Here is a 25,512-nt window from a genome sequence, read left to right as displayed (position 1 = left end):
ATTTTTGCGGGAGTGTTGCAGATTGTGTATGACATCATGCGGAACATTGAATTAGTAGCATTTACCAAAGGTAAGACTTCAGCTACATTTAAGTCGTGTGGAATGGCCCTCAGTTAGTTTTCATTTTATTTTTAAAACTGTGGACAGTAGGGTCAAGCTATCATGAAATACAGAAAATACAGTGTGAAATGTGATTACACAAAATTAAAATCTAATCAGGAGAAATACAGAGATTATTCACTAGTTATGCTAATCTGTTCAATATACCTGTAATGTGAAGGGAATCACAAGTTTCCTGAAGACAGTGATAGTTATTGTGAGACAAAAGTTCTAGTCATGGTTCACCTGGGACACACAGATAGTATGAATGATGCCATATGATGCCATATGTGTGCCTATGGCGGTACTATTGATTGGAAGGAATCAATCTTCACCAGAAGTTACCGCGATCTGCCGCTTCTGCCTGCAATGCTTTTCAATAGTGCATAGATTTAGCCACATTGCCTTTTGTGCGGAAATCCCCTCAAATTTTGCTTCCTTAGTCCCAGTTACAGCTCTTAGAGGATCAGGACATTTGTGGGGCTCTTTCCTTGTCACTCACCTTTCTGGTCAAAGTCATTCAAGGTGGTTAGGTCACACCTTTGCTCAATCAGGCAGGTAGGTCTATGTATGTAAATTTTTGAATAGCCTCTTATGGGAGTGACCACTAGGTGACCCTCCATTCTGGATAGCCCTACTGTTCGGATAGACCAGAATCCTAAGGAGTCTTGACTACTTAGGCTACTTAACTAGGGAGATTCAGAGCAGGATCATGGACATTAAGGAAGCAACAGGGGCTGCTTCAAGGAAAGGAAGCATTTCCAAAGGATGGTGACCACAGGGTCCTCCCCACCTTCTCAGATGTGGGACACGGTGGTGGAAGAGGGAGTCCAGGAGACAACTGAAGCTCTTAGGGAGTGGTCTGGAGCTCCAGTCCTCATTTCTCTGACTGATGAAAACCTAGCAGTTCCAGAGGAGGATGCACAACCTCAGAAGACACTAACTGGTGCCACAAGGAAGCTTTGAGCCACACCACAGGGCTGCAGCTCCCTGGGTGCCAGCCTTACATCAAAGCCAATGAAGCACACAGAAGTTGGCCACGCTGCAGGAACCAAAATAGACCCAATAGAGGAGTTCCTTCTGCACTTGTATGAAGAAGAGGACAAGGAAGATCTCTTCTTGGATTTAAGTGTTGGAAAGAGTTCAGAGTTTAGGCCTTCCTGTCACCACCACCACCACCACCACCAGATAATCCAAAAAAGGACTTTGACTGGGAAGGCCCTAGCCCCCACCAAAGTAATACTGGGGGCCCTACCCAGAAGCAGAGACAGAGTCCCTTGCATCTGAGGCCTCAGAGGAAAAGGGACCCCAGTCCAAAGGGAGCAGGGGAGCAAATTCCAGAGCAAAAGATCATGCTGTTGAGGCAGCACAGCAGTACAGAGCTAGGCCCAGAGCTAGGCTAAAGCATAGGGCATACACCTTCAATTGCCTCCCTACCTGAAATGTTTCAAAACATGAGAAAAGTTAATGGTTAGGAGAGGAGGCATCCACTAGACTTTCCCAGGCCGAACTTTTGCAGCATTTGCTACCCTAAGTGATTTCAGCTCTGAGATACAAGATGGAGATACAGGGAAAACTCCTTTCTATTTGAGGGGAGAAAACAAGGAATCCAGGCAAATACTCTGAAGAGGCACTCAATGTCAAAAGGGACAGAAAAGGGAAAGAAAAAAGTCAGAGGAAATGGAAAAGGACCAACAGGAAAGAAAATCTCTCTACAAGCAGGGCTTGGCCAAGACTATAGGGTCTCCTAGTGGTCACTTAGATAGGAAACTACTCAGCAAAAATTTACATACACAGCCCTACCTACCTGAGCAAGCAGAGGCATGACCTAATCACCTTGCATGATTTCACCCCATTGAAGAGATGAAACCTTCAGGTAAGTCCAATGTACTATGTTAGCAAGTGCTGTGTGGGAAAAGACAGAAATATAAAAAGAAATATTTTCATGCATGGGATAACATAAAGGTATGAAGAATAGTATAGCCACTGCCTCTCCTCTGTAACAAAAATAAAGAAATGGGAGGGGTGGGTCCCAGTGAAGAGTAATTCTTTATTCTTTATATTTTCATACAAGTCCCGACGCGTTTCGCCTTACAGCTTTTTCAAGGGACAATGATTTATATATTAAAGGACCAACTTCAACTTTATAAAGGAATCTCTTGACAGAGTACAAGGTTATACTACCGTATTTGCCGGCGTATAAGGCGACTGGGCGTATAAGACGACCCCCCAACATTTTCACTCAAAATATGGAGTTTGCCGCCGCCGTGAGCCCATTGGGGAGGGGAGCTGCCGCCGCTCGCCACCGCTGTGAGCCCAGTGAGGGGGAGCTAGCGCTGCCCGCCGCCCGCCACCCGCCGCCTGCCGTGAGCCCAGTGGGGGGGAGCCGCTCGCCGCCGCTCGCCGCCGCTCGCCGCCGCTCGCCGCTCGCCGCTCGCCGCCACTGTGAGCCCAGTGGGGGAGAGCTGCCGCCGCCACCACTCGCCGCCGCCGCTCGCCCAGTGGGGGGGAGCTACCGCCGCCGCTGCTCGCCGCCGCTGTGAGCCCAGTGGGGGGGAGCCGCTCGCCGCCGCTCGCCGCCACTGTGAGCCCAGTGGGGGAGAGCTGCCGCCGCCCGCCACCACCGCCGCGAGCTCAGTTTCGGGGGGGGAGCCGCCCACTGCCCGCCGCCGCATCCAGACTGAAGTGCACCCGGCGTATAAGACGGCCCCCCCACTTGGAGGCATGTTTTTGAGAGGGAAAAAGCCATCTTATACGCCGGCAAATACGGTAACAATAGCTAAACGTAGCTTGTGGCGCTCCAGATGCATTGTCCCTTGAAAAAGCTGTAAGGGACTTGTGTGAAATTATAAAGAATTACTCAAGATAGAAGACTCTATATAAGTCCATTTTGGATATTTTATTGCCATATTGGTTCCCCAGTGCATCTATATTTCTCTCCTCTATAACAAGCATATATAGCAGTTTCAGTGGATATCAGAAAGAAATGCACATTTTTCAGTCAATGAGCAACACTTGACCACAGTCAGCTAAGAACACCTACACATTGTGCAATGTGGGTCTCAGATGATGAGTGTTATGTGACAAAGTCAGTAATTCACAGAAATAACATAAATGATGAAGATTCATTGTTGTACATTTTTTAATATTTCAACATTTTCCAGTTTCTGTGAACCATGTTTACAAAACATGGCCAATAAAGGACCACAGAAATGATCTGTTTCCCCAAACTGGAAACATTTTAAGGCATTATCAGAGCAGACCTGGCAAATTTGGGAATGACAAAATTAATTTAATGACACCAATTGACAGTCATATTTTACTGTCCATTGGAAGTAAGATTTATACTGTTCATTGGAAGCATGTACTGATCCATTGTAAAATTAATAACCAACAAAACAGATGTTATTCCTCTTCAGAAATCACTTCAGGAGTTTGATACATAATGTTAGATGCTGCCAATGTTATTTTTTTCCTACAGAGAAATTCATGTTCTAGTCCTCTTTCTTGCACATTTGCACCTCTGTACACTAATCTGCAAAGGGTTTTGAATCAATTAATGAACACATATGAAAAGGAAATATCAAGTGAGAAGATCACAAACACTTACTACTAGAGTGTGAGACAGCACTTTTGTTTTCATGCTCTGTTGGGCTACAACAGTTTTCCTGCTCTAATAACCAACAAAAATATAAGCATGGAAAATATTTATTACCCATCACCCAACTGGAATGGCTTAAGTGAAGGTACAATGATGACAGATAAATTAGCTGATGGTGAAAAATGTATTTCAACTGCATAATGATGAAAATGTGATATCTGTCAATCAATTTTATTTATTAATAGTCTGCCTTTCTCACTAGCACTCAAAGAAGATAATAAAGAATAAATCAGTACAATCAACAGACTTGTAGGGATCTGGAAAACCACCCAGAAATGAAGCACAGAATAAGCATTAATACGACACATCAAACAAAAGCAAAAATTGTGCAGTAGGAGCCTACTTAACAGGAACAGACAGTACAAACTATACATAGTGGTGGGGTGTGGCTAAAGATGTCGTCCTGAGGGGATTGCAGTGCAATTACTGGAGCCTGACAGGGGCCAATTGTGGAAGCAATTGGCAGAAAAGAGGAGGGGTATGCAAACCCCACCTCACTTTTCTACCCAGGAAGTCCTAGTGAACTCCAATCCTTTAGGGAGTTTATCTCCCCGGATTACAGGCTGTCAGCGTTTCAGGTCAAGAGGACAACCTCCATATTCTATCTTGGACTTTTCTTTCTTTCTTTCTTAAAAGAATCTGCTTTAACCCTCCATTACGATTTACTGCAAATGAACGCTGTGGACTGAGGGGAGGACAGCATCTGGTAGCCTCAACGAAAGCCATTAATCAACGCACAGAAACTACAAGCCATTAATCAACGCACAGAAACTGCAAGTATTTCTCCATTTTTTCGCCTCTCTCCTTCCCCCCTCTAGCTCTGCCTGAAGCCACTTCGTTTTGAGGCAGGCTAATTTTCCTTCTTAAGCAGAAGAAGAGGACTTAAATTAATTAGCAATAGCTCTTACTGCAATTGTTTTGGTTTTCGGAGATAAGAGATAAGAGCCGTGAATGGGAAGATCCCACGAGAACTCTGCTCCAGAACGAGACTATTGGCTTCACTGACTTCAAAATGTCATCTACTAGTGCCAGGAACGTCGGAGGACAAAACAGACTTTTGCTCTCGACTAGGGCTGTATAGGACCTCTACTGGCTATTTGCAAAATTGTCTGAGATTGGTTGCTGACTTATAAGCCTAAAACATGTTAAAAAGAATGGCTCATCTAATAGAGAAACAAACCCAAGATTTGAAAGCATCTACAGAAGGTTTGCTTAAGAATATTTTCAAGGAGATCCAAGACGGCAAGGAAGAAGTTTTTTTAACAGGAATGATGGATCAATAACAGTGGTTGATGACAGCACTAAACAAGGTGGAAAACCATCAGCAGAATTGAAATCTGAAATTTTGGAGATGGAAAAGAGGATGTTGGAGCCTTGCAGCCTAGATAAGGACACCCTTTTAAAAAGACATACAGCCATTTCAAAGCAACAGTACACAAGAATCAACCAAAAAATACATGGATCTGTTTTTAAAGTAATCGATTTAAAGGAGCTTTTCGGGGGGAAATTGTATTGATATCGGAGTCCAGGAGGTGCAACTGCCTGAAGATTCATCGATGAATACTCTGCGGAAAAGAGTACAACTGCACCTTCTACGCCAAAGGCTAACTGTACAGAATATAAGTCTTAGGGAACAACAAGATGCAGCAAGCCTCGATATGAGACCCCCTTAAGAAGACCAGGGAAGGGAAAGGAGAAGCAATGTTTGAAACTTTTCTTTATTTTTCTTCTGTACATTTTTAAGGCAATATAATCGTAAGTGCTGGAAATGTCATGACAAAATGGTTTTTTTCCCCTTTCTTTCTTCTTTATTAGTGTATTGTTATAGAGCCAAAGTTCATACTGTTCTGCAAAAAATGTTCAATGTTAAGCATTTGATTCAAATCTGAAAATATGGTGTTGAATATCTGTCAGGATGGCTCTTAGACTGTGTCAAGTATAAAATGTTTTATAGAAGTATGTGACACAAAAAGTGACTGTTAAAATTACTAAAAACTATGCTAACAAACGTTGGAAATGTGGTTACAAAGTAGGCTTCTTTTCCTAAATGTGGCGGAAATGTGAAAAAGCGTATAAGTTTTGGGCAAAAGTTTATACCATTGTGTAGTTAACGTGGGGTCTTAGATTGCCTATGTAAGCTGAATCTGTATTTAGGGAAAGAAGAAGCAATGATTGAAATATTCTCATTATTCTTTTTTTGTACACTTTCAAGGCAATATAATTGCAAGTGCTGGAAATGTCATGAAAAAGTGGGGCTTTTTCCCATTTTTTTTTCTTTTTTTATTAGTGTATTGTTATAAGGCCAAAGTTCATACTGTTTTACAAGAAATGTTCAATGTTAAGCATTTAATTTAAATCTGGAAATATCTGTCAGGATGGCTCTTAGACTGTGTCAAGTAGTTAACGTGGGGTCTTAGATCTTCTAAGTAAGCAGCCTAAACTTAAAGCTTAACTAAAAGGAGACACCTAATGGAGTGGGTTTAAGTATAACAAATGAAGGCAATATTTTACTGTTCTTCGTATTATCAACTTATACTATCTTGTTTCTATATTTCTATCTTTATGAAAATAAAGAAATAAATTAAAAAAAACTATACATAGTGGTATAGTGCACAGTATCCAACCCTCTTCCAGGCCTTTCTCTGAGCCACGCTGTTACAGTGCCCTATTACCTGTGCAAAAAAGCACTCTTGAATAATTTGGCTTTGCATAGTTTGCAGCAAATAAGGAAGGTAGGAGTTTTCCTGATCTCATCAGGTTTGCACAGTATGATACTCTCAACAGCAAATAAATCAGAATCCATGTTATCCACCTAGGATGCTGCGGCAGACTGTCAAGGATTAATGCCTAACAGTCTGAGAACTTTTGAGTGGCAGCCTGTTCAAATGAAATTCTGTGGAGAGAGTCTATTAAGATATGACAGTTGGAATCTGACAGCTGAAAAAGTGTCAGTTAAATACTAACTGTGGACTGGGAAGTAGGCAAAAGGAGAGAGAGGATCAGAGACAGTTTCTGCAATCATGAAAAATGCCGCAGTGGCCTTCCTAAAGCCCCGCAGAATAACAAACCTTTCACATAAAAGATGCAATCCCTGTTTGCCGCACAGTTTGAGAATCCTCAGAAACCACAATTTCTCCCCACCATACCTTCACCTACCAATTTTCCATGAATCTGACTAGTCACTTTATGAAATTCTGCCACTGGCCAAACCATATTGTATCATTTTGAAAACCAATCTTTAAAACATAAATTATTACAGTTTGTCATCTGAATTGTTTTATTTACACTTCAGCCTTCTTTCTGCTCAATTATTTATTTGCAAGTGTTAATATTCCATTTCAGAAGCCTTACTATCAAAATAAATAATATCTGTATAGGACCCAAAGTTCAATTGCATAATATATTCACAGTCTCATAGTAGCAATAAGTTTGCCCTACTCTCAAAGTATCAGCAACAACTTGCTGCTTACACTGTGAAGCATCCCAGCTTTACTTTAAATAAAAAATCCAGTCACCTTAAACAAACTTGGAGCAATCTGCTTTGCTGTGGATAAGCAATTGAGCTTATTCAAACTTTCACAAATTCCTTTTGTGAACAGAAGATTGCTTTCAGTTAGCATGAAACTGAGGTTCTTCATTTCCACGTTTGTTCTAGATAGACTATTTCAAAATGTTACAGTTCCAGTAAAGAAAACAATTGGTTTCCTATTAATGTTTGATATTGAATCATTAAGTCTTGAGTTTAGAATATTCATACCATTCTTCAAAAATGCTATACATCACCCAGTATGTTTTCTTCACTTGTTTCAATCCTGCAGACATATTAGGGAATTTGTGCAACCAGCTGTTCTAGATTAAATAATATGGAAACCCTATATAACATTCCAGGTTCCAATAAGTCCATAATGTCACACTCCTTTGATTCTGCTTACACACTGTGCTCTTCCACATTTTACAGATGCAGCATGTTCTGCAGACCACCACTATTAAATGTTTCCTCAGTTTGGTGCTATCCCCTCCCATAGTGTTCAGTCCACCAGTGAGGATCCGCCTCCCAAGCCCTGTTCTCTGTGCTTCACCGTCAAAAATGAGGCAGATGCTGACTACGAACAAGGCACTTTGAGAAGGCATCTCACCTTTGGAATGACCTCCCCCATTCTGGCTTACCTGGCATCTCCTTTACTTTCTTTTAGGCACCAGGCTACAATACATCTTTTTACTCAGGCTTTTAATTAGAAGGTTTATCTCATCAACTTTTTAATGGTCTGCTGTTTTTTCATTGTAGGGCACATCAAGCAGAACTCTGAAGAAGCATAGAAATATTCTAAATAAATATTTATTTGACTCCCAAACATAGCATTGCCTGGTCTAAGGTGAGAAATACTTGGGGATTTTGAGGGTGGAGCCTAGACTAGAGAACATGATGTTTGGGAAGGGACCTCTGCAAGTGTTAATGCTATATCCCCTACCTTCCCAAGCAGCCATGTTTCCAGGGGAACTGATCTCTATCATCTGGATTTCCTGCTATCACCTAGAGTAGCGGACCCCAACCTTTTTCCGGTTGAGGACCGCCTCCGGGGTTGAGGGAAAGCTGCCGGCCAGGTCGCGCGCATGCACGTTTTCAGAAGCAGGTGGTGCTAATGCACATGCGCAGAATAGCCACGCATGCGCGTTTTCGCCATCAGGGATGCTAACGCGCATGTGCAGCAGCTCTGCGTGTGCGCATTAGCGTCTGCTGGCATGCTGGAAGCCGCGCCTGCCTCTCCCCCCCCCCCCCCACTCTCACAGCAAGAAGCTCGCCGGGCTGCGAGCGAAGCGGCCGCCAAAGCAGCCGCTTCGCTCGGGGCCTGGCGAGCTTCTTTCAGCGGGGGGGGGGAGAGGCAGGTACGGTTGCTGGCGGCCCAGCACCAAGGCCTTCACGGCCAGGTACCGGGCCACAGACCGGGGGTTGGCGACCCCTGACCTAGAGCAGGCTTTCTCAACCAGGGTTTCATGAAGCTTCTTGATTGCCTTGAAAGGGTTTCTCATGTAGGTGGAAGTTAATAATTTTTAATATATTTTTACATTTATTAATAGGGTGATGTTCACCCACCTACTCACCCCTCCCACAATGGCCTATGATGTGCCTGGAGGGGGCGGAAAAGGGAGGAGCCCCAGGCAGGAATGTACACAGCTATGCTTCCCAACCGTATTCTGCATGATCTCACCACTTCTGGGGTCTGTTGAAGCCTGAAGAATGTGTCAGGGGGTTTCTCAACAATAAACAAGTTGAAAAAGGCTGACCTATGGACTAGCAACCCTACTCAGGCAGCTTGCAAAGATCACAGTGTTTCTCATGCAATGCCACTGATAAAAGTCCCACATTTTTCACAATGTAACAAAAACGTTCTTCTTTAAAGTGAAATTCAAATTGCTTTTCCAGACAATTTACTGAACCAATGTCAGTGACACTTCTGTTATTTAAATTTTTATTCTGCTTTGTCTTCAGAAAGGTTGAAAAATTGGAAGAAAATTTAATGCTAAATTAAAATGCTGTGTTATCATTTTGTAGAAGATTATATTATATTATATATTATATATATCAGTGGTCTGCAACCTTCTTGAGGCGTTTGTGCCATGCGCGGACGCAAATGCGCATGCGCGGCCCTGCTTCCCTCTTCCCCCCCTCCCACAAAAAGAAGCTTGCCAGGCCGCAAGCTAATCAGCCTGGAAAGTTTCTTACTGGGGGAGCGGGGAGAGGGAGCCGCGGCCTGGTACCAGGGCCTTCGCGGCCCGGCACCGGGCCGCGGCCCGGCACCGGGCCGCAGCCCGGTGGTTGGGGACCACCAATATATATTATATAATATAAATAAATAAATGTATGACTATTGTTTTCAATATGTGAGTTTGGACTTATCAGAAGAAAACTGCATAAGATTCTCCCTATTTCCCCCACAGACCAATTCAACTTTCGAGGACTATTTAGGAAGAGAACGAAGCATTGGCACTCCTAGATTATCCTCCAAGAACCAGACAAATCACACGATTTATTATGTAACACTAAAACTTGCATTTAATTTATGAACAGTATATATTGTTGTTCGTACGTGCGAAGTCATGTCCGACCCATTGCGACACCATGGACAATAATCCTCCAGGTCTTCCTGTCCTCTATCATTCCCCGGAGTCCGCTCACTGACTGCTTCAGTCACTCCATCCAGCCACCTCATTCACTGTTGTCCCCTTCTTCTTTTTCCCTCAATCGCTCCCAGCATTAGGCTCTTCTCCAGGAAGTCCGTCCTTCTCATGAGGTATTTGAGTTTCATCTTCAGAATCTGGCCTCAGGAACAGTCAGGGCTGATCTCCTCTAGGACTGACATGGTTGTTCGCCTTGCAGTCTAAGGGTCTCGCAAGAGTCTTCTCCAGCACCAGAGTTCAAAAGCCTCAATTCTTTGACGCCCGGCCTTCCTTATGGTCCAACATTCACAGCCATACATTGCAACTGGGAATACCATAGCCTTGACTAGATGCACTTTTGTTGGCAGGGTGATGTGTCTGCTTTTTAGGATGCTGTCTACATTTGCCATAGCTTTCCTCCCCAGGAGCAAGCTTCTTTTAATTTCTCTGCTGCAGTCCCCATCTGCAGTGATCTTGAGCCCAGGAAAATAAAATCCATCACTACCTCCATTTCTTCCCCATCTATTTGCCATGATTTTAGGTTTCTTGATGTTGAGTTTCAAGCCAACTTTTGCACTCTCCTTCACCCACATCAAAAGGCTCTTTAGTTCCTCTTAGCTTTCTACCATTAGAGTGGTATCATCTGCATATCTGAGGTTGCTAATATTTCTCCCTGCAATATTAATCCCAATTTGTGACTCATCTAACCCCACCTTTCTCATGATGTGCTCCACATACAAGTTAAATAGGCAGGGCGACAGTATACAGCCTAGCGTACGATCCAGCATATGTTGGCAATTTGATCTCTAGTTCCTCTGCCTCTTCGAAATCCTGCCTGTACTTCTGGAAGTTCTCGGTCCACATATTGCTCTTGTAGGATTTTGAGCATAACTTTGCTAGCATGAGAAATGAGTGCAATGGTGCAGTAGTTTGAACATTCTTCGGCATTGCCCTTCTTTGGCCACTGTTGAGTTTTCCAAATATGCTGGCATGTTGAGTGTAGCACTTTTACTGCATCGTCTTTTAAGATTTTGAATAGTTCAACTGTCACCTCCACTAGCTTTATTGTTGCTCAGACTTCCTAAGACCCATTTAACTTCACATTCCAGGATGTCTGGCTCCAGGTCAGTGACTACCCCATCATGGTTATCAGGGATGTTAAGCTCGCTCTTGTATAGTTCTTCTGTATAATTTTGCCACCCTTTTAAATCTCTTCTGCTTCTGTTAGGTCCCTACCATTTTGGTCCTTTATCATACCCATCTTTGCATGGAACGTTCTCTTCTTATCTCCAATTTTCTTGATAAGATTTCTGGTCCTCCCTATTCTATTGTTTTCTTCTATTTGTTTGCACTGTTCATTTAAGAAGGCATTCTTATCTCTTCTAGCAATTCTCTGGAATTCTGCATTCAGTTGGGTGTATCTTTCTCTTTCTCCCTTGCCTTTCACTTCCCTTCTCTCCTCAGCTATTTGTAAAGCTTCCTCAGACAGCCATTTTGCTTTCTTGCATTTCTTTTTCTTTGGGATGGTTTTAGTTGCTACCTCTTGTACAAGGTTGTGAATCCTCCGTCCATAGTTCTTCAGGCACTCTGTCTATTTGTCACCTCTACTGTATATTCGTCAGGGATATAATTTAGTTCATACCTGAGTGCCCTAGTGCTTTTCCCTACTTTCTTCAATTTAAGCCTAAATTTTGCAACAAACTGATGATCTGAACTACAATTGGCTCCTGGTCAAGATCAGGAACAGTATATATTACATATTATATTATGTATTTTATAAATTATTACTGACCTTTGGGGTTTTGCAAGGCTCTGGGTGTTTCTGCACAAGGACCAATGTTGCCAATTGGTTCCACAAAGTGGAAATGCTATTTTAAATAGTGGAATCTTGGTGTTACGCATACCTGCATTTGTAGTGGAATCCAGTAGCGTTTCATTCGTTTCCCACAGGTTTCCGGTCTCACAGGAATCGCTAGAAAGGAAGTGATTTTTTCTGTGCTTGGTCTCGCCCCTGGCCATCAATCAAATGAACAGCCAATGGATGGTTGTTTTCATGCTCCAGAAAAGCCCCTTTCCCTTTAAGCACAGGTTTTTTAAAAAAACACACACACATTGCAACGAATATGCATTGATTCGTTGCAACGGAGAGACCCATCTATCTGGCGTGTGAGTTGGCGATTCATCGTTACTATGCTCCCCCAAGTGAAAAATCGTGCACGGGCACGATTTTCGGCCGAAAATGAAGGGAACTTGCAAACGGGTCTATGTTGTGCTTGGGGACTTAGGGGAGCTTTAAAGCAGCAGTCCCCAACCTTCATCTGGTCAGGGCCCGCCTCCGGGGGTGGGGGAGAGCCAGCGGCCCGGCTGCCGCGGTTGCTCAAAAACGCGCATGCACGGAACTGCCGCAAAAACTGCGTTTTGGCCACAAGGGGGCGCAAACGCGCATGCGCGATAGTTCTGCGCATGCGCATTAGCGTCGCTGGTGCGCCGGCTGCCGCGCCGGCTGCCGTGCCGGCCTCTTCCCCCCCTCTCGCTGCTGGGGGGGAGGTAGGCGCGGCCGCTGGCGGCCCGGTAGGATGGCCTTTGCGGCCCGCTACCGGGCCGCGGACCAGGGGTTGGGGACCCCTGCTTTAAAGCACTTCTGTGGAGGGACTGTTGCCTCGCTGGTTCGTTGCTTTCCCCGCTCGCTCTGAGGGGGAAAACTGGCTATCGCTTCACCGGAAGTTCAGAGGAGAGAGCCAGGGGGAGGGACTTTGTTGGAACCACAACAATGAGAACGCACAGGTCTTTTTCGCTAGTGTTGCAGATTGTTCGCAAGAGTGTAGCGCTTTTTGAAGGGTCAATCCACTTTTCCTGATTTCCCTAGAAGTGCTACAACAAATCGCTTTTTGTGGAACTGTTGCAGTAGTGTTGCAGATTGTGTGCGACGTCTTGCAGAACTGCAAATTAGTAGCGTTTACAATATGAAAGCCTTCTGCTACATTAAACTCATGCGGAATGGCCCTCTGTCTTTTCCTCTATTCTTTTCAACATCTACAGGAAATTGCTGGCTGAGGTCATCTAAAGATCTGAGCGGAATTGTCACAAGTATGTAGATGAAACTCGGCTCTATTTGGCATTCCTAGCCAATTCTAACGAGGCTCCAGAAACCCTGACCTGGTAGCAAGTGTTGAATGGATGTGGATTGATAAACTGAACCCTAACAAGACAGGTTACTGATGAGCAGAAGGCCTAACCCAGTGCTTGGTGTCTGCTCTGGAAGGAATAGATCCATAGTTTTGAAGTACTCTTGAACATTTATTGTTAGACAAGCAGCTAGCAGCTGTGGCCAGGAGTGCCTTCTCATCAGCTTCAACTGGTTAGCCAGTTGTGACCTTTCCTAGGTGGAAAAGACCAGGACACTGTGGTACATTGTTCAGTTAATCTACATCTAGATTAGATTACTATGGTACACATTAGTTGGGGTTGCCCTTGAAAAGTATTCAGAAACTTCAACTGGTGCAGAATATTACAACCAAGAGTAGGTCACTGATACCATATTACTCCAGTCTTGGCCAATCTGTACTGGCTCCAAATTGGTTCCCAAGCACAAATCAGGGTGCTGGTTTTGACCTACAAAGTCCTACACAGTTTGGAACCAACCTATCTGAAGGACTGCCTACATGCTTATGAACTCCTCCAACCATTTTCTAAACTCCTGCTCTGTGATTGGGCAGGCAGCAATGTAGGAGAGATTCTTCGCAGTTATGGCACCAAAACTGAAATTTTCTTCCCAGGAAGATTTGTCTTTCCTGTTCTTTTGCCATCTTCAACTAACAGGTGAAGACCTTCTTGTTTTGTCTGGCAATCCCTCAATAATCCCTCCCTCCTGTCTTGTTTTTAATTGTTGTTTCTGTGAGTTTTTAAATTTTTAATTCTGGGTTTTTGTTTGGCTTTAATGGGTTTTCAGATAAGTTTTTATTTAGCATACCTTTAAACTTGCTGGCCCCGATGAGGGCAGAAAGACATGATATACCTTTTGGAAACAATAAAATATAAAGGTCAACCTATTTTCTCATGTTATGCTTAGTAGATGACTTCTGCTAGGACAAAAAGCTACATCCACATACCTGATGAAGTCCTGAGCACTTATGTTATAGTGCAGTGGTCCCCAACCTTTCTGAGGCTAGAAACCGGCAGGGCATTGGGCCGCGCCCGCGCAACGGACCACGCCCACGGGCCGCGCCTGCGCATCAGGCCGCGCCCGCGGGCCGCGCATGCGCGATGCGCGGCCCGGCCCTGATTCCCTCTCCCCGCCCTCCCGCAGTAAGAAGCTTCCCAGGCCGCAAGCTTGCGGCCCGGGAAGTTTTTTACTGCGGGGGGGCAGGGTGAGGGAGCCGCAGCCCGACGCCATGGCCTTCGCGGCCCGACACCGGGCCGCTGCCCCCAGGTTGGGGACCACTGTTATAGTGGATTGTATCCAGCAATTCATCAGTGGAAAGAGCCTGGGTTTTTTGCATATCTTAGCAAACCCTTTTGATGATTAGAAAGCTAATTCCTCAGGCCCAAGGCCTATGTGGACAAAAGCCATGGAGGTAGAGGATAGAGTGAGGTGGGGGGGGGGGACAAAAATCATTTCCCTATATCACAAATGTAGCTCTGCTTGTTTCTTGCAGCCCGCAATCTGCATGACTATTTTTCCACGTGGATCCTTCAGGAATCATCTTTCCAGGAGTCAAGGGGGTCTACTGAGTAAAGGCAAGATCTACTGAAAGATTGCTGGATCCAAGCCTCAGGGATGTCATACTGGCTTCAACAGACATATCACAACAACCTCCCCGGAATCTTTCATCTGTCCTTTAGACAGAATTGTGAACTTCTGAAACAGCCTTCTGAACTTCTGAAACAGCCTTTCCAGTTTCTAACAATTATCATTAGTCAATTATAACTATACATCCATATATCTTTTCCTCCACTTGAGTGATTTGCATTTCTTGAAAATGCTGCCCTAAGTCCAGCTTTGAATCGGCCACAACTTGTGTTTTTCACCACTGCCCTGTTTTTAATACACTTAATTCTCCTCTCCAGAATACACTGGTCCTTCCAATTGTCACATCTGCAAGTTTCAAGAGAATCCACAGTTCATCACACATGAATTTTGCACTGCTTCTCTGATCAGGTCATCAGTATCTAGCTTTTCATTACATCATCTAACCTTACATATTCTTTACTGGCTCTAAAGCATCGTTATTCAAAAGACAAATAATGCCAAGATAACTTAGAAATGTGCACATGACTATTTGTTGTTACAAACATTATCTATGAAAGATTCTGGTTGTAGATGAGATAACACTATTTGAGCAAGTGACACAGTTCCATAAAATGCATGTGTTTAATTATGTAAGCCTGAAAAGTCCAAAGCATATTTATATTGTTCAATAATGGAACTGTCCAATAAAAATAGATTTTCATCTGACACATTTAAACAGTGCTAGCTTAGCTAATGTACTTTATATTAACAAAAAGGATTTGGGTAACACACATCCTATCTGGGTTATGAAGAGAGAGGTTTGTGATGAAAACACAAAGGAACCCAATTCTCTGGATCAGAAAGAATGTGAAAGCTTCTACTGGCTGAGATTTTAAATCAATGGACGCCTTCACTGATCTCTGGTGCATACCTCAAAAGGATTCCACTGTAGTGTAAACTGGAAACAGTGGGATGTGTCCTATCGTCTCCCAGCGCAATGTGAGAGGGAGGTCCTTAAGGCATGTTGATTGTCATGGAGCAGGGAACACTGGCCTGAAGTCTTCTGCAGGGAAGGAACTGCCCAGGCAGGGAAGGCTCTCCATTCCCGCAGTCTGCCTCATCACGCTTATTTAGTCAGCCCCGAAAGCCAACTTTGGCCCGGCAAAATGGGAGCTTTCCAAGCGGGGGCGCGTGCCTTACCTTGACGAAGAGCGAGATGTCGTGTTCTTGCTTCTCTCCTCCCGGGGCTGCGAACGAGAGGGGTCCCCCCGGCCCCGCTTCTTCCTCTTCCCCTCCCTGCACGCCATTGACCCCCACGGCCTTCTCGGCGTCCCCTTCTGCAGGTTCCTCCCAGGGCTGATCGGGCTCCCCCTCAGTCGGAGGCTCCGCTGCCCCGGGGCGGGCGGCCTCCCCGGCAAGCTCTGCCCCCGATGCGCTTCCCTCGACGCCGGCCTCTTCTGCCGCCTGGCCTCCCCCTGGCGCATCTCGCGCGGCGGCGGCCTCCTCTCTAGCCTCTTCTGCCGGCCGGGCAGGACTCGACGGACTCTCTGCCCTCGGCGGCTCTTCTCCCGGGGGGGGCTCGGCGGACTCCGGCTGCCATCCCGTCGCGGCGCCGTTCTCTTCCTCGCCTGGCTCTTCCTGCCCAGCTGCTGCCTCCGCCGCCGGCTCCTGCGCGGCGCTCGCGTCCTCCGGGATGGCCTCTGCTTCGGGGGACCCCCGGCCGTCCCCCGCCTCTTCGCTCCCTCCGTCGGGCTGCTCGGCGGCGCCCCCGCCCTCGACCCCCTCTTCCGAGCTGCCCTCTCCGCTCGCGCCCTCCAGGCTCGGACCCGCCGCTGGCCCGGGCTCGGCGGGCTCTCCGCTCGCTGCCGCGGGATTTCCCCAACGCTCCTCTTCGCCCTCCGTCTGGGACGTCGGCTCGTCACCTTCGCTTTCAGTCGCCTCGGGAGTGGCCGCTTCCCCTACGGGCGCTGGGTGCAGTCCTCCGTCCTCTTCAGCGGAGGAAGCCGGGGGCTTCTCCGTCCCGCTCTCGGGGCTCAGAAGCTCTTCTCCGGCCGCACAGGGGTGGGTGTCGGCGGGCGCTTCCGGGCTCCCAACTTCGCCGTCCTTTTGGATTTCCTCTTCGGGCGCGAGGCTGGAGGCCAGGGTCTCCTCCGTCGCCTCCTCTTGCCCCTCGGCCACCGCCTCTCCGTCCTCATTCCCGCCTTTGCCCAGCCTCTCTTCGGCGTCCGCCGCCGACTCCAGCGGCCCCCTAGACTCTGCCATGCTGGGCTCCTCCAGGGAAGGGCTGGCTGGTTGCAGGTGACAGGTGCGCGCCGTCCTGACCAAGGGCCCAACTCTGCTGCTAGCTGGTGGCTCAGCTGTGGGTGAGGTCGCGCTGTGGGGACAGCCCCGCCGTCCTCTCCTCCTGGCTCACCGTGGGATTAAGTCTGGGACTTGCTCGGCGCCAAGGGTCACATTCGACTCCCCGCCAGGGCGCACGCTGGACTCGTGCGCGCATGCTCGTGAGCAACAGATGAAGCCTCTGCCTTCACCTTTTCTCCCTTGGTTAAAGAGCGTATTTTACGGGGGAGGGAGGGGAGAGGAGCGAGGAAAGGTGGAGAAATTAGCCTGGTGCCAGGATGGAGACAGAGGAGAAAACGGGAGGGGGTGGGTGGAAAGTGAAGAGGATTCAAAGGAGGATATCACAGCAATGCCGGGAAAAAGAGGCAAGAGAACAGGTGGCAAAAGGCTAAGCACAAAAGGGAGCAGATGGGCAAAACTGGGACACAGAGTTAGTAGAGCAGCTCTTTATTCTAGAGCTTTCTGCATTATTCTTCCGAAATGTTTCTCCTGCCTCGTTAATACTAGCCTCTTCCCCACTTTTTATTGTTTATTTATTTATTTTTTTGCTGAATGGTTTTGCTAAATTCCACCAATCTGAGAATGGAGGCAGACATTTTGTCTTGTTCAAAACGGGGTTATAACCAATCCACTTGCCATGCTGTGAAGGTTGGTTGGGCACACATACTTTGCACAAATGCAATTAACACACCCATGCCAACTATGCAACCAGTTTGGGGTAGTTTTGTAATACGTGCTATCAGTGCACACAACCCACATTCAGTCAAAATATGTGTGTTAAACTCATAGTTGCAAGGGGACAGATCTTGGCAATTCTATTCAGAACAGGGCAGCAGTAATTTAGTAACAGAATGGTGGTGGTGCTTCTATGCATAGAGGACATATTGCACCCTTTTGATCATATGAATCACTTGTTACTGCAGAATGCAAAGCTTTTTGAAGGGCGTACTTGAAGAGACTATCCCTCGGATAGGCTGGGCCCATATCGTAAATGGCCTTAAATGCTTCACTGGATAATGTTTCTAAGTTTATAATTGCTGTTTTGACTGTTATAATTCTTTCTTACTGTTACAAATGGTTCCAATGTATAACGTACCTACTGTTATATGTACACTGCCCCATGACTTTATAGTGAATACATCAAATAAAATAAATATTGCCATCTCAAACACTGATTATGGAGTCACTCACTCAGTTTAACAGGGAGTAGGTGATAATCTTAATGTTTGATAGATATCTTAGCTGTACCTGTTTCAAAGCTATTTCATCTCTAGCATCATAAATAAAGGAATGCAGACTCTGGCATGCCAATCGACCAACAGTCTTATGTACAAGCCCTAAATCTTACCCTGGGGGGATAGAAATGCAAATGGTGTGTCACTGGGAGGGGAGGGGAAATACTTGACAATGAGGTGCAATAAAGGATGCATCTCCAGGCTCTGAAACAAAGAAGGCTTTCTCCTTCAAAAGGTGAAATGCAATAAGGACCACATAAAATCAGAGTCCAGTAGCACCTTTAAGACCAACAAAGATTTATTCAAGGTGTGAGCACTGTTCATCAGACTAAGAACTGACCATCGTAACAGTAGGAATATAAGGAATAAGCAAAAGTTAAACCTGTTACATTATATATATTCCTACTGTTGTTGAGAATCATCAGAAACAGTAAACCCTGAAGTATTTCATAAACCAGCAGCTGCACAGCTGAGCAGATGTCACCCAAAGATTATTCTCCAGTGCTTGTGTTCCAAGAAGGAATGAAACCAGTGCAGCACCGAGCCTCCCAGTCCTCCATTAGATAGGTGTACCAAAAGGATATCATGGTCAGTGGTGCTGAACGTCACAGAGTGGTCCAAAGGGATCAGCAGGGACAGGCTTCTCACATCAGTTAACCAGTGCAGGTCATCTCACAGGGCAACCAAGGCAGTCCTTGTACTATTACTAAGTCTGAATACAGACTGAAAATGATGATTTAGAGGTACCTGGAGTGGTTTGGCAAGCACTCTGTCTAAGACCTTCCACAAAAGGGAGAGTGGATAATGAGCTACCTAATGAAGTCCTCTTCAGGAAGGGTCAGGAGGGGCCTTTTTAAAACAACTACAAGCACTGTGCCTTCCTGCAGTGGAATTCTCTGATCTTATTGACTCCATCTAGTCACTGATCTGGAGCCAGACATCCTGGATTGGGAAGTCAAATGGGCCTAAAGAAGTCTGAGCAACCATAAAGCTAGTGGAGGCGAAAGCATTCCAGCTGAACTATACAAAATCTTAAAAGACAATGCAGTAAAAGTGCTACACTCAATATGCCAGCAAATTTAGAAAACTCAGCAGTGGCCGCAGGATTGGAAAAGGTCAGTTTACATTCCAATCCCAAAGAAGAGCAACTCCAAAGAATGTTCAAACTACCGCACCATTGCACTCATTTCTCATGTTAGCAAAGTTATGTTCAAAATCCTACAAGCTAGGCTCCAGCAATATGTGGACCGAGAACTTCCAGAAGTACAGGCAGGATTTCGAAGAGGCAGAGGAACTAGAGATCAAATTGCCAACATACGCTGGATCATGGAGAAAGCTAGGGAGTTCCAGAAGAATATTTACTTCTGCTTCATTGACTATGCTAAAGCCTTTGATTGTGTGGAGCACAACAAATTGTGGCAAGTTCTTAAAGTGATGGGAATACCAGAGCACCTTATCCATCTCTTGAGAAACCTATACGCAGGTCAAGAAGCAACAGTGAGAACCGGGCATGGAATCACTGATTGGTTCAAAATTGATAAAGGAGTTCGGCAAGGCTGTATACTGTCGCCTTGCCTATTTAACTTGTATGCAGAGCACAGCATGAGAAAGGCAGGGTTAGATGAGTCACAAATTGGGATCAAGATTGCAGGGAGAAATATCAACAACCTCAGATATGCAGATGATACCACTCTAATGGCAGAAAGCGAAGAGGAACTAAAGAGTCTGTTGATGCGGGTGAAGGAGGAGAGTGCAAAAGTTGGCTTGAAACTCAACATCAAGAAAACCACGATCATGGCATCTGGCCCTCTCAGTTCCTGGCAAATAGATGGGGAAGAAATGGAGGCAGTGACAGATTTTATTTTCCTGGGCTCCAAGATCACTGCAGACGGGGACTGCAGCAAAGAAATTAAAAGACGCTTGCTCCTAGGGAAGAAAGCTATGGCAAATCTAGACCGCATCCTAAAAAGCAGAGACATCACCCTGCCAACTAAAGTGTATCTAGTCAAGGCCTTTGATTGCAGTCTTCCCAGTTGCAATGTATGGCTGTGAAAGTTGGAACATAAGGAAGGCCGAGCGTCAAAGAATTGAGGCTTTTGAACTCTTCTGCTGGAGAAGACTCTTGCGAGTCCCTTGGACTGCAAGGCAAATAAACCGTTCAGTCCTAGGGGAGATCAGCCAGCACTGCGCCTTAGAAGGTCAGATCCTGAAGATGAAACTCAAATACTTTGGCCACCTCATGAGAAGGAAGGATTCCCTGGAGAAGAGCCTCATGCTGGGAGTGATTGAGGACAAAAGAAGAAGGGGACGACAGAGAATGAGGTGGCTGGATGATGTCCCTGAAGCAGTAGGTGCAAACTTAAATGGACTCTGGGGAATGGTAGAGGACAGGAAGGCCTGGAGGATCATTGTCCTAGGGATTGCAATGGGTCGGACATGACTTCGCACCTAACAACAACACATTAGTCAGACCCTCCCTGCCTGATTTCACTTCACAAAAATCATTGATCTAATGTAATAGGTCTCACTGTTCTAAACTTCTTATCCATATCTTTAAAAGGTAAAGGTATCCCCTGTGCAAGCACTGGGTCATGTCTGACCCTTGGGGTGAGGCCCTCTAGCGTTTTCATGGCAGACTCAATCCATATCTTAGGGATGAATTAATTGAAGATTATCTATGCAAACCTGAAAAAATATAAACCTCAGGAATTACCAGTTCCCTTTCATGAAGTGGGATCCAAGTCAGATTGGATGCAAACAATTTAATCCCCCAAATACCCAGCAAACTGATTATTGTGAGCTGCAGAGGGTTCTACTGTTGTTTTTTTGTTGTTTGCAAGGCCAGCTTGCAAAAATCTTTTCATAGTATAACTGGACAACTCTTGTGGGTGCATTTCTCTGTTTCCATCACCACGACAGTATAGGATTTCAATTAGGCTCTGACCTGCGTTCAGTCAGACTTCACCAGTGCTCTAATAATCTTTCTGTGCCCTTCATATCTCCTGGCTAATTTTACAAACGGGGGCTAAGCACATCAGCAGAAAAGCACCTAGAACAGTCAGAAAACTATTCAAATGCATTATTCTCCTGGAATAGACCATCCTGCAAAGGCTCTGAGTTGCTTGCTACCGAAATCCTACTTAATAATGATCTGTCCATGACATGTCCACCCCAGGATCAGATGTCTTATGTCTATGTACATATGTGTCATCAAATTGCAACCACAGCAAGGAGCTTTCAAGGCAAGTGAGAAGCAGAGGTGGTTTACTATTGGTTTTCTCTTCAGAGTCTTCCTTAATGGACATCCATCCAAGTACTAACCCTACTGATCTTCTGAGATCTTCTGAGATTGTGCTATATCATATAGCCTTCCCTCCCCAGATGCCTTACATCCTGCATAAAATAAAATAAATTTAAATCCCTATCTGTTTCTTGTTCCCCTGGCTCTACAGCAGCAGTTCTCAAGCTGGGGGTTGGGACCCCTTTGGGGGTCAAATGACCCTTTCACAGAGATCGTGGCAGAGCATGCAGCTTGGCTGGGGGGGGCACTGCCCCTGTTGACGCTCCTCCTGGAGGTGCCCGCACTCGGCCGCCAGTGCATCCAGGAGCACCTCCAGCATGGTGCAGTCTCCCGCCAGGTACTCCAGGTGGCAGTGCAGCTTAGCCGCGTCGGGCTCCAGGTGGTGTCGGTGCAGCTCCTGCAGCTGTGTGTCCAGCCTCTCCAGGCGCGCCCACTCACCGTGCAGCGTGTCCCGCTCCAGTGCTGCCTCCCTGCGGGCCCAGCTCAGCTTGGCCACTGCCAGCTGCAGCTCAGCCATCTCCTCCTCCTCCTCCATGGGCTGCCGCTCCTGCATGCACTACTAGGTCCCATGCCAGGCAACCGTTCTCCTCCTACAGCTTCCACACCTGCCCCATGTAGGCATGCAGGTGGCAGTTCAGCTCCCACTTCTTGCCCTTCTCATCCCGTAGCTTGCTCTGCATGGCTGTGCCTCCACCCACTTGCCTCGCTGAGCACGCTTGCCTCAGCAACTGGCGTGCCTGCCCTGCTGCGCTGCTTTGGGTCTGGCCCCAGCTGGGTGGGGAGTGAGTGGCCAAGGCCAGATGGCCCAAGGAGGAAGCCGGATAGTAGCCCCTGCTGGACATGCACCGTGGCCCAGTCCAGATACAATGAGAAGCTGTGCTCTCGGGCCCACCTTTGTTGCCTCCCCCATATCAAGGGTTTTCTTGGCTTCTCCTCCACCCTTCTCTCCAAGGGGAACCCAAAGTGGCCCACATCCCTTTACTGATGTCTCCAAATCAGTTTTGTCTGACAAATGCTCACACCTTGAATAAATCTTTATTGGTCTTAAAGGTGCCCCTGGACTCAATTTTTATTCTTCCAAATCATTGGTTTTCATTACTCGGTTCGTACCCCACTCTTCACTCCAAGGGGGTCCCAAAGTGGCTGACATAACTTCCATTTCATCCACACAACAGCCTTGTGGGGTAGATTGAGATAGAACGTTTGTCTGTCTGGAGCAGCAGAAAAGAACAAGATCGGCATGGTGAGACAACTGAACTGAGAAACCCCAGGGGAAAAAAAACAATTTACATACAATCATGAACAATGGATCTTCACGCCATTGGTCAGTTTTGGTTTAATTTCTGTGAAAGAACACTTGCATAATTTTATGGTTGGGGGTCACCATAACATGAGGAACTATATTAAAAGGTCGCGGCATTAGGAAGGTTGAGAACCACTGCTCTACAGATATAAAATTACAAGGTTCTGAACTGACATAAGTTGTATCTCTCTCTCTCTCTCTCTCTCTCTCTCTCTCTCTCTCTCTATCTATCTATCTATCTATCTATAATAAGTTGTACTAAATGAAAGAGGAAATTTCAAGGGCAACATAAACTCTTTCATAGATAAACAGTGTTTGCTAATGGAGGTTCAGGAGATTTTCATGAAACAATAGATTAGCTATGCAAATACTTGTTAGAAACGGGCAAAGCTATATTCGTAAGCTGTTTAAAAATTAGCTTTGCATCACAGGAGAAGTATATAGGGCATTATTGCAGATAATCTTTAACCGCTCCTGCGGAGCCCTAAGGGGGAGGAGAAAGGGCGGGCTCTGTCCGGGATAAAAACTCGGAGGACCCAATCAGGAGCCGCAAAGTAAGTTCCCACATACTGCTGTTTGAAAACTAGCACCTACATAGCCAGCCTAAGGTTGATGGTAAAATGCAGCTCTTCTGGTACATCCACTGTAATATGCTTGTTGTTGTTGTTAGGTGCGAAGTCATGTCCGACCCATCGCGACGCCATGGACAATGATCCTCCAGGCCTTCCTGTCCTCTACCATTCCCCGGAGTCCATTTAAGTTTGCAATATGCTTATGAAGCCCCAAATGAGGACACACCAGTGTACACATGAAGAGGAAGAGTTGGTTTTTATACGCTGCTATTCTCTACTCTAAGGTGTCTCAAAGCAGTTTTACCATCTCCTCCCCTTCCTCTTCCATTTTTCTATTTTTATCAAATAGCATATTTTTCTGCTCCATGAGCACTTATATATTCCATTAAAAGAATCAAAGGGAACATTCAGTACAGTTAACCTATTTCCTGTAGAAATGGCTCTAAATTCTGGCTTTTTAAAAATTGTAAGCCACTGATACTCATCCACAAGCTAACATGGCTGGTTGACTTAATCTCTGTGACTGTGTTACTTTTAGGAAAGTAAAGAGGGCTTGTAGTCCAGCAGGGCATATGGTTGGCAAGTCATCCCCACTTTGGAACAACCACTGCTGGGGAGGCAGATCTATGAATCTCCCTAAAATATGGGCATCATATTCCAAGGATAGAAGTCCTCTTCAACAACCCCCCCCCCCAACATACACACACGCACCTCTTTGCTGCCTACATGATCTCCTCCTCCAAACTCCCTGACAGCTGCTGAGAGAAACTGGCTACAGAGAAATACCACCACACCTATGACAGCCATCCAAGAAAAGAGTAAGATGGCCATAGTGTTGGAAAAGACAATGTCTTGCATACAAAGAAGACTCTGAAGGAGGCAGCAAGAAGACAACTGGACAGGATAGGACTATCCTTGAAGGGGAAACAGCCACTCACTTAAGCCTCACTTAAGCCCTGTGTGTTTGTTAGGACCCAACCTAGTGAATAATTGGTAAAAGTCTGTTTATGCTTGGAAGAATTAAAGAAAGTTGAAACTACTCACTAAATTGATATGACAGCCAGGTTTCTGTGTGACTTTGAGTTAGTCACAGTCCTATAATACAAGTTCCCACAGAGCAGTTCTATCAGAATTCTCTCAGATTCCCCTACCTCACAGGGTATTTGTTATGGAGAAAGGAAGAGAAGGTGATTTTCAGGCAGTGAAAAGCAGGGTATAAAAACCAGCTCTTCTCCTTTTGTCTGTCTGGAAACATGTGCTAATGATCTGTTCCTTGAAACCTACTTGGAAATAAATAAATCTTTGTTGTTAACATATAATTCCTGCCTCAGTGACCTCCATATTCAGCTTGTGCACCACAAAACTTTCCTCACAGCAACAAACCCAAAGCCTGAACAATCACTACCTTTAGAATGGCTGATATCTGAGGGGAAGGTTTAAAATAAACCTGATTCTCCTTTACAAATCAGGAGGCTATGTGGACCCCCTCAGTTGATAGAAATGGCCTATCGCATGCACACAGGGACCTCATCAGACCTTTGTGGGGAGATCTGAGAATCCTCTGCCCTGTCAAGGACTTGTTGTTGTTATGTGCGAAGTCGTGTCCGACCCATCGCGACCCCATGGACAATGATCCTCCAGGCCTTCCTGTCCTCTACCATTCCCCGGAGTCCATTTAAGTTTGCACCTACTGCTTCAGTGACTCCATCCAGCCACCTCATTCTCTGTCGTCCCCTTCTTCTTTTGCCCTCGATCGCTCCCAGCATTAGGCTCTTCTCCAGGGAGTCCTTCCTTCTCATGAGGTGGCCAAAATATTTGAGTTTCATCTTCAGGATCTGGCCTTCTAAAGAGCAGTCAGGGCTGATCTCCTCTAGGACTGACCGGTTTGTTCGCCTTGCAGTCCAAGGGACTCGCAAGAGTCTTCTCCAGCACCAGAGTTCAAAAGCCTCAATTCTTTGACGCTCGGCCTTCCTTATGGTCCAACTTTCGCAGCCATACATTGCAACTGGGAAGACCATAGCCTTGACTAAACGCACTTTTGTTGGCAGGGTGATGTCTCTGCTTTTTAGGATGCTGTCTAGATTTGCCATAGCTTTCCTCCCCAGGAGCAAGCGTC

The 25,512-nt window shown here is 45.8% G+C and overlaps 1 protein-coding gene across 3 annotated transcripts in view; it reads right to left on the bottom strand.

The window, feature by feature from the left end:
* CLIC6 (chloride intracellular channel 6) overlaps window positions 1-17,147 on the bottom strand; it is a 43,189-nt gene extending 26,042 nt beyond the window's left edge. For 2 of the 3 annotated variants that reach the window (XR_013231935.1, XM_077342644.1), the window contains exon 1: window positions 15,846-17,144. Coding sequence is in view for 2 of the 3 variants with exons in the window: in XM_077342644.1 (XP_077198759.1) it covers window positions 15,846-16,907 (1,062 nt within the window). In the remaining variant the exon portion in view is untranslated. Of the gene's footprint in view, window positions 1-15,845 lie in introns of all 3 variants that reach the window. The other variant, XM_077342645.1, reaches the window with a different exon arrangement.
* Window positions 17,148-25,512: the final 8,365 nt, after the last annotated feature.

The sequence above is a fragment of the Paroedura picta genome, chromosome 6, assembly GCF_049243985.1.
Source record: "Paroedura picta isolate Pp20150507F chromosome 6, Ppicta_v3.0, whole genome shotgun sequence".
Taxonomy (NCBI): Eukaryota; Metazoa; Chordata; class Lepidosauria; order Squamata; family Gekkonidae; genus Paroedura; species Paroedura picta.
Note: the sequence above shows the minus strand (reverse complement) of the source record. Positions and strands in the feature narration are given on the sequence as shown.